Genomic DNA, 14,931 nt, shown 5'->3' on the forward strand with positions numbered 1-14,931 from the left:
ATGTGTCTGTGTTGAGAGTGGCTTCTACTGCAGGGGTAGTGAAAGATTTCCCCTTCAGAAGGTTTTCCTTGGACCACCACTGCAGAGACTGAATGAGGGCTTTTGGGACAACCACTAGATCATCCCACTGACTGCTTGACCAACACCATTCGCTTGAGAGCCACTCCTGCATCAAGTGCATGCGCAAACGGGCGTGTGGAACCAGGAAGATGCAGGATACGATCATCCCCAGTAGCCACATGGCTTTCCATACGGTTATCCTCAGTAGAGGGAACTGGGACAACATGTTTTCAACCCTCTCGCTGGAGGGGGAAGACCAGGCCATCTTGTGTCCGAAATTAGTGCCCCTAGAAACTGATCGACCTGACTTGGGACCAGACGTGACTTTCTCGTTGATTGAAAATCCCAGATTGAAAAGGAGATCTACTGTCTTTTGAGTGTTCTACAGACACGTATCGTACGAGTCTCCAGTTATGAGCCAGTCATCGAGATAAGAGTACACTGGAATGGACTGTCTGCGCACGTGAGCTGCCGCTACTGCTAGTACCTTTGTAAATACATTTGTAATTTGAAATAACTCATACGTGTAACAGAGTAAATATTCAATGCACAATCCATTTATTCTGTGACACTGAATATCAAGAATGTATTTTCTTATCTGATATACGACTTATACAATGCCGCGTTTTATGGTTGTATGTGGCACAAAGCCATTCACTATGTAAACAAGGGAACAATTCAAAGTTTAGACATATTGGATTGTAGATAGGACTAGATAAATCAACCAGAGATTCTCAAGAATGCAATTCTTTAGTGACTCGCATTTTTATGCACGTTCGATACGCATGTGACGGAGAAGCTATCTAAGACGATTAGAGTCATATTCTTATGACATTATCCTTTACATATTGCCGCTCTAAGCAGTACAAATAAAACATGGACGTTTTAACTCACACCAACTAACTTTAACGGCGGGATAAATGAGTAACGAATAGTTGTTCTAACACGTGCTAGGGGGATTAAACCCAGGAAATACGGCAGCAGTGATGACACAAAACGAGAACTTACGAGAACATGGTAGGAAGATGATAAAGGGTAAGATGAGATTATTCCATGCAAACCTTTATTAGATTAACACAGATACGGGGTGTTTTACTTCCCCAGAGGCACAGTAATTTTACTCCAAAGCAGCCCTGACAAAAGAGATGACCGAATTGAAGCACATACCAGTATTATCTAACTTTAAGAATACATCTATAATGGGCAAGTCACTCTCCATGCAAGATGAAATTCGAAATGTGTAGGGTTGGTTGATGTGTTTATGTTGTGCAACTTAAGAGGCATGTATACCTGCCTAGTTTCGTTTGTCCGTTTTTTTTCAACTGACCCTCAACCCTCCTACCCGTTCCCCATCCTTCCATCTCTGTGTTTTTAATTGTTTATTTCTCATTATTTTTTATCTCTATTCTTATTATGTCTTATTGCAATGTATGATTTTGCCAATCTTCCGTGTGTCTGACGCATTGACATCCCGTGTTTTGGTTCTGTTGTTCACTAATTATTTCTTTGACTAGGTTATATATATGACAAGTTAACATATATTGGAACATGAAATTGCCCAGATTTGAAGAAGTCACTTGCTGTGACGAAACGCGTGTCTCACAGAGGGCCAATCTCAAAAAATCTGCATCAAAACCCTTAAGAACAACAAACCGGAGATCAAGATTTATGTGTTTTTTTTATAAACAGTAGTGCAGCATTTGTGTAAAGAATTATTCTTGATCAACTATCACAGAGTAGGGGACACTTCTCTGTACACTTTCACGTGCGCGCGACACAATAAAAACCTAAATGACTTAAAGAGGGCGCAGAGCACCCTAAGCTGTTAACCCTTAACCCCACTAAACAGAACCTTTGCAAATACCCTTGGAGCTGAGGCATTGCTGAAGGGTAGTACCTTGAACTGTTAAGGCGTGTTTTCGATCTTCAACCGGAGGAACTTTCTGTGCGCTGGCAACATTGAAATATGAAAGTATGCATCATTCATATCCAATGTGGCCATGTTATACCCTGTTGCAGCAGTGGGATTAACTCTTGTAGAGTCGTCATCGTGAATGTTTGAGCTTTGACATACTTTGCAGGATGCAGAACTAAAACAGGGCACATGGTTAGATCCTTTTGGGTACAAGGAAGTATATTGAATAAATACCCTTGTTTACCTGAAGAGGAGGGACGACATTGATCGTTCCCTTCTGCAATAGGATCTGGGCCTCTTCTAGCAATATCTGTAGATGTTCTGGCAACAGCCATCTGCTTTTGGGGGGATGGTAGCGGGGTGGTTGCAGGAATTCTATGCAGTAACTGCTGCAGACATATTTGAGTACCCACTGATCCGAAGTGATGCCGTTGCATGCGTGGGTAAAAGTTGTTAATTGCCCCCTTACCAGTGAGACATGGGAGGGGATCTGCACTGCTGAGTCCTTTGTTGGCTGGCGTTGGAGAGCCTGTGGCTCCAGAGGTTCTCCCTCTACTCTCACCGTGCCAAAATCCCCGTTGTTGAGGGGACCTGAAGATGTTAGAAGTACCTTGTCCGGAAAACCAAGGAGCGCCTCCTGTTGCATAGTTCCCTTGGGCGGAGCAGCAAAAGGAATGCCCGCGAAAGGACAGACGGGTGTAAAAGGGCTTGGCTGAGATCTGGTTCAACGACATCAGCGTCTCGTGCTCAAGAGCCTCATCGACCGCCTTACCAAAGAGATCAAAGTCTTCTACAAGCTTGTTTATGAGAGAAGCCTGAGTCTCCAGCTTAAATCCCGAGTTTTTGAGCCATGCATGGTGCTTTAACAGGGTCCTGTTAGGGGAGTTTTCCCAAAGTCCCACATGGAGGTAAGACTTTAGTAAGCTATCCCAGTGGTTTGTAGATCCCCCAACTCTTAGTATCAGTCCATACTACTCAGAGACCTTGGTAGAGTGTTAGAGCAGTTAGGCTCATCAAAAGAAGACGATGTGAGCTGCAGGTAAGTACACTGAACCCAGTTAGTAATGCACATCAAAGAAATACTTACACATATATTTATATTAGATTTGTTATATTAACACAAGAGTCACTGTTAAATACTTAGCACAATAAACCAACACACATAGGTATACTTTTCAATACTTTAAAAAGGCAATTTCTTAGTTGGTAGTTGCTGAATTCGCCCAATTGTTACAGGCGTTTGACCGGTCTACCGTACCGGTAATAACGCGCACCCGCAAAGTAATACAGTAATTGCATTTAGCCAGCATACACATATAAGGTAGTTATTTTGGGAAGGAAAACAGTTAGTGTTATCCTAGCAAAGCTTAAGGTTCTAGAGGCAGTTTCTATGGAATGCAAGTCTTTTAAAGTCCAAAACGCAACCCTACCTAAAAGGCAGTTCGGAGAGGATTAAAGTCTTGAAAAGCAGCAGAAGTCAAAAGTTCCTGTGGATACTTTCTAGCCTCTAGGAAGGAAGATGCAAGAAGGCTTAACCAACATCAGAGACTCTGTTAAAGGACTCACTAAAGTGACACATGCAACAGCTTGAGTCGGAGGTTAGAGGGATTGCCCTGGACACCTCTACGTGTACTCCAATGCTCTGGAGCCACTTTCTGGAATAAGGTAAGCAATACCTCCCCCCCCCCCAATTACCTTAGATTTGAAGAAAACATGCATGATGGATGCTCCGCGATGTTACAGCTCTGGACCCTAACTGCGGATTCCTTGGTCTGATGACGAAAGGGCAGATATTGGACAGGATCTTTCAGCAGCAGTCTTGAGGGAGGACCTCTTGAACGGCTTTCATCAACTTCTCTGGTTACTCTGCGGTTTGGCGCCTTTTCTTCAGCATCAATAAAGAGCGAGATTTGCCTGGTCAATCTTCTTCGGTTACTGCAGTCCCACTCTGATGAGGGGGGGTCTGGACGAGTTGGAATGTGTCTCTGGAATGTCCTGGAGGGCTCAATTCCACGATGATGCACTCTAAATGGGCAACAGGTCTCCTGGTTTTGGGGTTCTGCAGTTCTGGAAACTCACAGGACTTTAGGAGATTGCCAAATCAAGGTTCATCTATTCAGGAACTCTAGCATGCAAACAGGGGGGTGGAAAACTCCTCCACCTCTTCTTGCCTGCCCAGACAAACTGGAGCCTAGGCGGGGGCAACCAACGAGTCCTGCCAAAGGCAAAACACACAGAGGCCTCCCCGTCCCAGAATGGTAGAAGGGCTGACAAAAAACATCCACGCTAAAAATGGTGAAAAAAGAAGGAAGCCTCAAGTTAGTACTTGGGTGCCCCTATTGTGTACTACTGGCGATATAGACATAACATGCGGTAGAAAAATCAATATAGTTGGTAGAACACTGCCACCAGCCATAACAAGGAGGTTGTCTGTGACTAAAAAGTCACAGGAGCAGAGAGAAGGAGGATACTGGGTATCTCCATGGTAATCCACATAAGGTGGTATGTGCCAATCTCTGAGAATATAACGTAGGACAGATAATATGCATCTCTCTATGCTTAAGAACTGTAGTTACTCTAGGATAAAGAAACATCGCTAAGGAGGACCAAAAGGGTCCCTAGAAACACTGCCCATAAGAAGCTGTGTGATGCAATATTAAAATGAAGATTGCCTTAAAGATGTATGGAACAAAATAGACTCCATATGACAGAAGGTAGAGAGAACAGAGTTCCAAAAGACAGAGCACATAAGAAGAAATGAGCAGAAAAAGGCTCCACTCATTCAGGATTAAAGAAAAAGGTCCAGATGTCAGCAAAAAGTGCTGCGGGTTTCACTAGGAGAGGGGATAAATCATACAAATGATACTAACAGGTCCCTTGTGTGGAAACACGTCCTGCCATCTCAGCAGAATCCAGATTATTATTGAGGATGTTCTGCATCACCCAACACCCTTCAGTCACCACTGTTAACAGTGGTGTGTGAGTAGGCTCTGGGATGTTTTGATGACCTTCCTGCACAAGTCTCAATTGGGCATTGCTATAGCTTGCAGGAGCATGGTATTAGTATTCCAGGTGCAGAATGCAGACGAGGTGGTGATCAGTTTGCCCAGAGAATAAAGATTTTTACAATCCTTGTCCCGCAGAGACTCTGACGAGGATAGTGGTACCCCTGCCTGTTTTCTGGTGGTTGTTACAAACCGGGAGTCTGGAAAAGCATGGCCTCTGATACACTAAGGTTCAGAGAGTGTTGGATGGAGCATCTTTTCCACTCTAGGGTTGACAGCTCGAGTGAGCAAGGGTGTAAGTAAGGAAGGAGTAAGGCGTTTCTTTACAGAGTTCAGGAAAGGAATTGACTGACTGGGAATTTCTCCTTAAGGATATCCAGCCTTCTTGAGGAGGTTAGTGAATAATATCTGATCGTCAATGAGTGACGAGTCCTGGGGCAGAACTACAGGAGGACTGTTCAAGAAAATGTTGTCAGGGTCATGGGCTGGGGTAGTGTGCCAAGTAGCCTGGTCATCAGCAGGGACCCAGTTATCAGGGTCTTGGGAAACGGGGTCCTGTGGAGCCTGATATGGATCAGGGACATGGAAGAGGTCATCATCAGGCAGTTGAACATATGCTTATGCCTTTTAACCACATCATCAAATTTGTTTGGAAATTTGATAAACTCAGACATCCTCTTCAGACAGGCCTCAAATCACATCCTTGTCCACACAGAGGAAGAGGAATCATCAGGTCTGGGGGGAGAATGAAGCAGTTGGAGCAGGATTCTGTTGCAGAGCCTGAGAGCTAGGAAGAGAGGCTGGAGAATAGCCGTCTGGCAAAGAGGCTGCCTTTTTAGGCCCAGAATCATGAACATGGGCCTTTGAACGTTTTTCCCGAAGCTTGAGAAGTGTTTTAGACAGTGGGGTCTGTTTCGGTGCGTCTTTCGATGATACTGCACCGAGGATTAATGTGAAGCGCCCGTTAAAGTAGAAGTTTTAAAGCCTTCGCAGGCTTCGATGGTGGGAATGCAGTGGTCTCTGAACCCCGAGGTTCGGTAGGCTTTGACTTTTTCGATGGGCCTACGGACAATGGCTTTGTCAGCGAATCTGTCGAGTGGGACCTAGGGTTATGTGTGTTTAGGTTTTGTAGAGATGTGGGGTGTTTCCGTGCCGCAGGGGTGTGGAGTACCCATTGCACTGCCAGCCGCTTGCTTATCATTGCCGGACACGTGGGAATCAACAGACTCCACATGGGTGTCTACGGCGTCTGAATCGGAGCAGTGGTTGCCAATAGATTCCTTATCCGAGGCAAAGGCCCAGCGGGTGAGTGATCCTCGGCCTACATGGTGTAGGCCGCCCACCGATTGGTGCATCCGTCTTTTACGGTTTTGGGCTGTAAAGGTTTACAGGCCTTGCAAAGCTGCTCGTCAAGGTCACGAGGGAGGCACCAATTGCACTCTTTATGAGGATCCTTCCAGGGGAATTTGCTGTTACAAGACGGGCAAAATTTCAAAGGTGTTTGCGCCATAACGGAGAGAAAAGGCAGCCAGACAGAAGAGAAGGGAAAAGGAGGGGTAAAGAAGAGGCATTCTCAAGAGAAAGTCTGTAAACATGTACCCCACTCTCTCTACCCTGATGCCAGGTCCGGGGGCCAAGGCCGAGAAGAAATCAGCCGTCGAGTCGCTGAAGTTGTAGAGTCATTGAGGCAAGATTAGTCAAGAGGATGTCAAGCAGTCGCTGAGATAGCCTTCGAGGAAAACCTGGCGATAACACACCAAGTAAAGACAAAGTAATATAAACTCGGTAACGAGCTGCGCCGTGGGACCTCGACGCGTGAAGTATTTAGGGTACACTACACGTCACGTTAGGGATAGTGTTACAGTCACGCCCATGTCGACGTCCCTTTACGATATTTGAAAGAAAGATGCATTACTCTGCTGTACCTATCGGACTATATGCACAGCATGCGATTCTAATCAGATTCACAAGCATCAGAACATTTTTAAGTTACTTCATCACATAATAGAAGAACCCGAGTCTCAATTGTATTAAGGGTACACATATGTGCTGCTATTTACTTTAAATAATTGTACTTCTTGCAAGGATTGAAATCCTCCTTAGTGTGCTCATGGAATCGTCTGTTCACTGCATTGAAGTCAATGTACTCAGAATGTTATAAAACCTGTTGATAAAGGCGGGAGGATCTAACACAGTTTAGGATTGTTTGTGGATTGTGTACGGTCCACGCCTGTGCTCACCGTGCAGTTCTGCTATTAAAGATTTTCTGAAGCAACCTCACCCAAGGTTTGAGTTCTATGTCTGATTTCCACCACAGAGGGTACGTCTTAAAATTCGCCAACTTCTATCTAAATTATTTTTAAAAAGTAGCCGATAACCAGACTGTAAGTAAAGCCTGCAACAATATATCTAGACACCACAGTGTGCAAACTGGAATCCATGTGTCAAGATTATAAATGTTAAATGTCCGTCACTTGGATCTGCCTTGCTGAGGCACATGTATCATTTTAGTAAAAAGCAAATTCCAAAATTGCAGGGTACAAACTCGGGGAGAGCTGGAGCTATTTAGCTCCTGCTTCTAACCTAGAAGAGCCTGGATAGCCTGTCAGCAACAGGTACCAGGAACAACTTTTGACTCCTCAGGCCAAATGATGCAGAACAAACACACCTATGTGAATTGAACTGTGTGCATTTGGACTAACCTATAAATAAACATCAGGACATATATCTAAACAACATTTAAAGCATAATGGGTCATAAATAATGGGCAAAATAATATTGTTGCATCTTATGTGGAAGTCAGATATGCGGCAGGCTATGGACAAGCACCTTGTCCCGCCGTGGTAGATCCTGGTCACAAGATGCTGCTTTTAGCTCCCCCTTATACAATCTTAATTATGATCCCTGCACTGTACAGGTTCCTGAGTGAGGTCTTCTCCCAAGAAACAGCTTCCCTAGAGCCAACTGTCCATTTAGTGGTTAGTGATTGAGGAAGGAGCAAGTCTAATTGTGTGGTGCAACAGGCTCGATCACTGGGAAGAACAGATGTGATTACAGGGGTGAGAGAAGAGACAACAGAATATCAGAGGCACTATTGCCTCAGTCACCAAGGAGCAACAAGCATGATGACTAGAGGGTAAAATGTGTTGGCGAACTGAAACAAATAAAAAAAAAGATGCAAGTTTTTTCAAGTGGGGGAAACTGGGCCCGAACGCCCGTGGGGAAACTGGGCCCGACCGGCCGTGGGGAAACTGGGCCTGACCGGCCGTGGGGAAACTGGGATGACTAGTGAAAGGGCAATGGGCTCAATTCATTAGAAGGGAAATTGACCCAGTTGTGGGGAATTGACTCGGAGGAGGAAAAATGTACTAGTTGGCGAGGCAAATGGCCTTAACACGCGCAAGACAGCACAGACTGAAACACAGTATCAGACAGCCTTGAACACACAGAGGGACAACGCTAGAAAACACTGAGTGACAACAGGTTTCAACAAACTTAGAGTTAAGCAGCTTTGACACACTAGGGAACAAAGCTCAAACAAGATTAGAGGACAACCAACATGATCTCAAGAGGACAAAAAGGCGTGAATGGGGGTTTTAAAGTGAGCACGCTTAACTGTGGGTCCACCATCCTTGATAGTAAGGTGCAAGTGCTTGATCGAGCAGCAACCGTGTTCACCTATGTGGGGATGTACTCAGTCAATGTGTGCCAATAACGACCTTAGTGGCGAGATTCAAACATACTGCTCAGGCATTTAGAGAGCCAGCCACTGTAGCTCAAAGTTGCATAGCTGCCTTGTAGGCAATGAATATTTTTGTGTTGCTTTTAGCCTTAATTCCACAATATAGACAGAATTCATAATGGTAGCTGAACCGAAAGACCACTGCTTTTTGTATACATATCTCTCAGAATTGCTTATCAGTCTCATCATAATCATTGCATCAGTAAAGTATTGAATTATGAATATCAGCAATATTAACTCCATTGCTTTCGGGATGCTCAGAGTTTTTCCTTGCACCAGGGGCCCTTGTAATTTTGATCTCTGAAAAGAACATGCATTCAATCACACGTTTACCTGTTAACAACACTGATAAGTTCCTTGAGTTTTTCTTCTCCCTTAAGGCGGTCATTGGGGCTGGCATCTGCATCTCTCCCTTTCAGAATGGGAATCTCAAACCGTTTTTTAAACTCCTGAGCTGTGCCTGTATAAAATAAAAGCATAGAGAAGTTCATCAGTGTCGTCCGATCTTACCATAGGCACACCAGCCCAAAGGGAGAGGCGAGGCTGCCGTAGAGCTGCCACTTTAAAGTCACTGTGGGGCCTTTAAGACCAATAATATTTTAAGAATTGGATATTTTATTGTGTTCATGTTAACCTGCTGGGGCTTTTTACTTTGTTGCTGCATCTGCGGTTAGTCCTCTTTTGCCATCTACGAGGGGCAGGCTTCTGCTCTCTCCCCTTGGCGTATCAGCATTTACGTGTGTACTCAGTTGCCCGCGCAGCGGATGGGCACAGCGGCACTCCGTCAGTGCAAGCCAGTATGTGCCATCTGTGCCCGTCCGTGCGACGGCCGGTGACAAAGGGTCACGCTTCTATACTAGGAATTAGATGTCATCTCTGGCTCCTCCTTGCTTGCGCTTCCCTGTTGCTTGGCCGATGGCTCAGGGTGAAGATCCCTCTTCTGTGGGGAAACAGTTATCTTCTTTAGACCCTGGCACAATGGCCTTGTCCCCATTATTACCGAATACCTGTTCTTTGACGGCACACGCTGATGAAGTGTCTTTTCTATTAGCTGATCCGCCACCCGTCACTACTGGTTCTTACAGAGACATGGCTCCAGGAGTGCTCGACTCTGGTTTTAGCCCAAACTATCCCGGATGGCGGCTATAAGACTATCCACCTTGATAGACCTGGCCCTCACCACGGTGGTGGGGTGGCCATTATTTTTAAAACTGACTTTCTGTGTACTGAACTATGCTGTCCTCATAAGTTAATCGAGTCTCTATTGATTAGGTGTACTATTTCACATATTTGTATATGTGTCATATTTTGGTCATTTACGGTTCCCCTGGTTCAAATAGTTGTTTATTGGAACCACTGGTAGACTTCCTAGCAGACCTGCAGGTTAAATATGCTAATGTTATTGTACTCCGTGATTTAAACCTGAAATTCCACTTGCCTAGAACAGCAGCCATGGATCTCTTTTTTTATGACAGCTTGATCGATATAGATCTGCCTCAGCTGGTAGGTGGACCTACCCACAAATTGGGGAATACTTTAGATGTTGTATTCGCCAATAGGATGTCTCTTATTTTTCAGTCGGCTGAGCCTATGATTTGGACCGATCATTACCTGGTAACCTGTTCACTGTTGATACCCCATGAACTACCTAAGACCTTACCTGATCGTATTTGGCGTCGCTGTTGACGTTGGGCCAATTTACAGGATGTGGTCGGCTCAGTTAAAGAAAAATGGGCAGCTGCCCCCCCTGCCCTCAATGTCTCTCCTTAATACCATGCTCCTGGCTGCATCCAAAAGTTGCGCCATTGCGCTACTTCCAGCCTCGCAGACTCCCTTCCGAACCTTGGTTTTTGGACCAATTAAGTTCTGCTAGACTGGGGGTGAGGCAGCTTGAGCGGAAATGGCGTCTTAGCTATGATTCTCCTGATAGACTTCGGTATAGGACTTCTCTCTCAGTCTTTTCTGCGGCCATCTTCGAGGCAAAAAAACTACTTTGCTGGGAGGATTGAAACTGCATTAAATCTGCTGAAGTCTCTTTTGCTGTAATAAAATCTTTGTCCTCCTCTACTAAATATACTCCGGCTATTAGATCTACCCTGGAGCTATGTGACTCCTTATCCATGTTCTTTATCTAAGGTTGTGACTATTCGTGCAAATATTGCAGGGAGTCTCGCTTCTTCGACTTTACCCGTCTATGATGATATTGACCATTCTAGTCTCACCTGGTCCCTTTTTCCTCTTTTCCCAGAAGACATGGTCTCTAATGCACTGCAAAAGATCAAGTCCTGTGCCCCCTCTGACCCTTTACCTTTGGGAGTGATGAAAGAGAGATCAGCCGATCTCCTGGGTGAGATTGCGGCCGCTGTGAATATCTCGTCAATCGGAAATTATTCCTCCTGAGCTTAAAGCTGCCCTGGTCATTCCCCTTCTCAAGAAGCCTTCTTTAGATCCTTCTCTCACATCTAACTTCCCTGCTTGATGAAACTTCTCAAATCACTGGTGTCTCCTTTGCTATCTTCCTTTCTGGAATCCTCCAGGATGCTTGAACCGGCTCAGTCTGGTCTCCATCCTGGCAGGGGCACCGAGTGTGTCCTGGTCTTGGAGCAAGATGACATGGCCAGGCTGGTTGACGGCTGGGGGTGGGGTGTGTGAGTGTCAGCGCCCTGATTCTTTTAGATCTTTCAGCGGCATTCAATACTGTGGATCATGCCACCCTGCTTGCCCACCTGGGCCAGATTGGTGATTCGGGTCAGGTATTGGCTTGGTTTGACTATTTTTTGGATGATAGCGCTCAAATTCTTTCTCTCCCTCTGTTCAGGTCTTAGTCTTCAGAGCTCTGCTTTGTCCCCCATTCTTTTCAATATTGTTATCTTCTTGCTGGTACGTCTCATCCGCTCCCTCTATGCGGGCGATACCCAGCTGCTGATCCGTGCCCGGTGGAGGGTCCCCCTCCCACTCCCGATCCCTTACTCTGGATTTCGTCTTTCTGGCCCTCTTCCTTGGGTTCGCTTCCGGTAGCCTTAATTAAGGTAAAGAATCTTGGGGTAATCATGTCGACTAATCTGTCCATGGCGGCCCAAGTATCTGCAGTATGCCAGATGGGGCACTTTCAGTTGAAAATCTTGCTTCATCCAATTCCAATAACGCTAGACCCCCCTGTAGTGGCTGCCATGATTCTGAGTAGACTGGACTAATGCAACTCCTTGTACTTGGCACAGCCCAAGGGGTTGGTTCACCGGTTACAAAGTCTCCAGAATCTGGCAGCCAGGGGGGCAACAGGTACCCCTTACGGGTCCCATATATCCCCGGTGCTGCGTTCCTGTCACTGGCTTCCAGCGACACAGAACGTTCAGTTTAAGGCTCTCTGCATTGTTCACTGTGCGTTACAAGATCAGGGATCAGAGTATTTACTTGTCAAATTTGAGCGCTATGTTCCAAACTGCTGCCTGCGATCAGCATCGGCAGGAATGCCGTGTGTCTTCTTTTTGCCTTACCTGGGTGGAAGGACAAACTTTTCGATTACAGCTGCTCAACTGTGGAATACCCTACTACTATCCATGAAAATGTTGTCAAACCATCTGGTTTTTCCAGAAGGCATTGAAAACACATCTATTCTGAACTGTTGGTTTTTTGGCGAGGATGTGTTGTTCTGTGGGTGGCCATCTACATCTCTAGCGCCATAATGCCTACGGGCGACCGTGCGCTCTACAAATGACCATAACATAGTGGAAATCATCTTGGGCAATTGAGAGTTTCTGAATAGTTGTCTGCATGGTCAGTGCAAGTCCTTGAAGTGGTCACGAAGCATGCTTTTGAAAGTCAAATTTAACTAATACGAGAGGGTATGACTAGCCTTTAAATGGCACTGGATGAGGTAAAGTGGTTTTAGTTCAACATTTTGTATTTATTTTATTTATTGGTTATTTAAATCACACTTAAAAAGGTACACCAGACTTTTAAACACCTGACGGGGCTCGACCCCATGTTGCACTGCATCGTCCTGTTCACGTGGTGAGCCTGTTGCCCTTGAGCTATCCTTCCGACCTGAATATTAGCTTGCACTGGACACAATTTAAAAACAGAGAGCACCATGAGAACCAAAGTGCAGATTGCTTTAAAAAAAAGCAAAGGCTGCAAACAGTAAGACATCTTAACTGTTGTATAATCCCTACGAGAAAGCCTATTGGCGGAATGTACTTGACAGACATGCACAGCAAACAATGGAATTACGAGCTATGCTTTGAAAAAAGCTACATTCCGTGCCAGATTTGTGTTTAAACAATTAAGTCTTGACAATTAATAATGTCCATTTCTGGAAACTCCAAGATTTTCCTCCTCCGAGGCACAGACTAGGTCATTTTCCCAAGATCAGACAACATAGCTTAGGAAGAGTTTCCAGCATTAGAAATGTTTAGTTTCAAAGATGCTCCAGATGGCTCGAAAGGGTAGAACTCTCAATTGAAAGAATAACTATTTAGGAACAATGGAAAGATAGATAGAAAGGTCAGGACAGTGAGATATGAAGGGAAAGGGGTAAACAAATGGGAAGGGAAGAACATAGATCAATATTAACAAATAAAAGATGCAGATAGAAAGAACAAAAGGATTGATAGAGAAGAATAAGGTTATCGTAACTGAGGATAAAAGGATTATCAGATTAGAAGCCCAAAAGACTAGATTGATGGGAAAGAAACAACAATATTAAAATGATAGGCAGGTGGATAATAACGATGCCATTATAGAAAGATTAAATCGAAGGATGGGACAGATGCATAGGAATCGCTGATGGAGGGGCTGGCAGGGGGCACGAAGGAAAACGACACATATAGGTAAGAATGGAAATGGTTAGGGCGATTCATTTGTATGCCAAATCTGTGAGACCCCTAGCACTTTTTGCTGGACTCTTGGGCATTTTTTCTTTTTTCCTGAATGAGGTGAGGCTTTTTCCCCCCTCATTCATTCTTTTTGCTCTGACTCTGGGACCCCTGGTTCCTTCTGCTTTTATTTTATGGAGTCTTGCTTTCATGCACACTTTTTAAGGGATCTGGAATTTACTTTTGCAGCATACAGCACACTTTGACCAGTGTTGCTGGAAGCCACTTGGGCTTTCCATTTTATATTCTTTTATTTTCCTTACAAACTACTGTTCTCAAGGTTAGAAGGATAATTGTTATCCTTATATTTTCCTTTTGTGAGAATGGCACACACCCCCTATGTGTAGTGCTGAGGGAATAGCTAGTATCCCCTCCCTCACTGCTCCAGTAACATTTGTTACAGTGGCAAGCATACAATTATGGCTGGTGGCAGTGGATGTGTTCTACCGACTTGTGTGATTTTTGATAGCAGGCTGTCTCCGCGGCAGCGGTAACACACAGAAGCGTCACCCACTGACCCAAAATGGTGGCTTCTTTCTTTTATAGTCATTTTTCGTGTGCTTGTCCTATCTTGGTCCTCCTTCTACCATTCCAGGTGGGGGAGATCATGGTTTGACCTCTGTCTTCGGAGGGAACCCTTTGTATAGCCCGCCAAGGCTCCAGTGTGTGTGGGAGGTCAGGAAAGAGGGGGGAACCCGAAACCAGTTCCCAATGGGGGGCTGGCTGTCCAAATTGGACAACCACCCGCCCCTTTCTGTAAACTGCTGGTAGAGTTTGCAGAGGATGAGTGTGAATTCTAGATAAAAGGCAAGGAGCCTGAGGCAGAAGACAAATCGACTACTGGAACAGAAGAAGACGACCAGACATGCCTGCAACATCTCCCAGTGACCCTTGAAGAGACCACTGCTGTCCTGACCCTGTTTTCTAAACGAATAGGAGCACTGAAGAGGATATCTTCCCTTGGACTGGTGGGCATAATCAGTCATAAGACGAGATGCAAATTGAGCCATCCCACAACATGCTGTGACCTTCCTGAGATGCAAACTGCAAATACCCTGGGACCACTTAGCATTGCATAGTCTTCACGTGCACAAACTCTCCCAAAGCTCAGTAGACTCCTTCAGGACCTCCTGAAGCAAGAGTCGCCTCCTCAAACTCCTCTCACTAGAGGCAAGAACCGAGTAAGCAAAGTGAATCGTTCGGCCAAGAACCGTTCCCCCTTGGAGCCTGTGAAAAGGCACCAAAATTGCAGACTGACTTTGGAGCACAGCAAATCCTTTGCCGAGACTATTCCCCTTGACTGCTGCTTTGACATCCCTTTCAGAGTCCCTCCTT

The 14,931-nt window shown here is 45.2% G+C and overlaps 1 protein-coding gene across 3 annotated transcripts in view; it reads right to left on the reverse strand.

Annotated features, from left to right (window-relative positions):
- The window catches only part of RAD54L (RAD54 like), a 454,404-nt gene that overhangs the window by 201,290 nt on the left and 238,183 nt on the right, over positions 1–14,931 (reverse strand). For all 3 annotated transcript variants that reach the window (XM_069642281.1, XM_069642283.1, XM_069642282.1), the window contains one exon: positions 9,056–9,182. In XM_069642281.1, coding sequence (XP_069498382.1) covers positions 9,056–9,182 — 127 coding nt within the window. The remainder of the gene's footprint in view (positions 1–9,055; positions 9,183–14,931) is intronic.

This window comes from Ambystoma mexicanum, chromosome 1q (genome assembly GCF_040938575.1).
Source record: "Ambystoma mexicanum isolate Mex_15411 chromosome 1q, UKY_AmexF1_1, whole genome shotgun sequence".
NCBI classification, from domain to species: Eukaryota; Metazoa; Chordata; class Amphibia; order Caudata; family Ambystomatidae; genus Ambystoma; species Ambystoma mexicanum.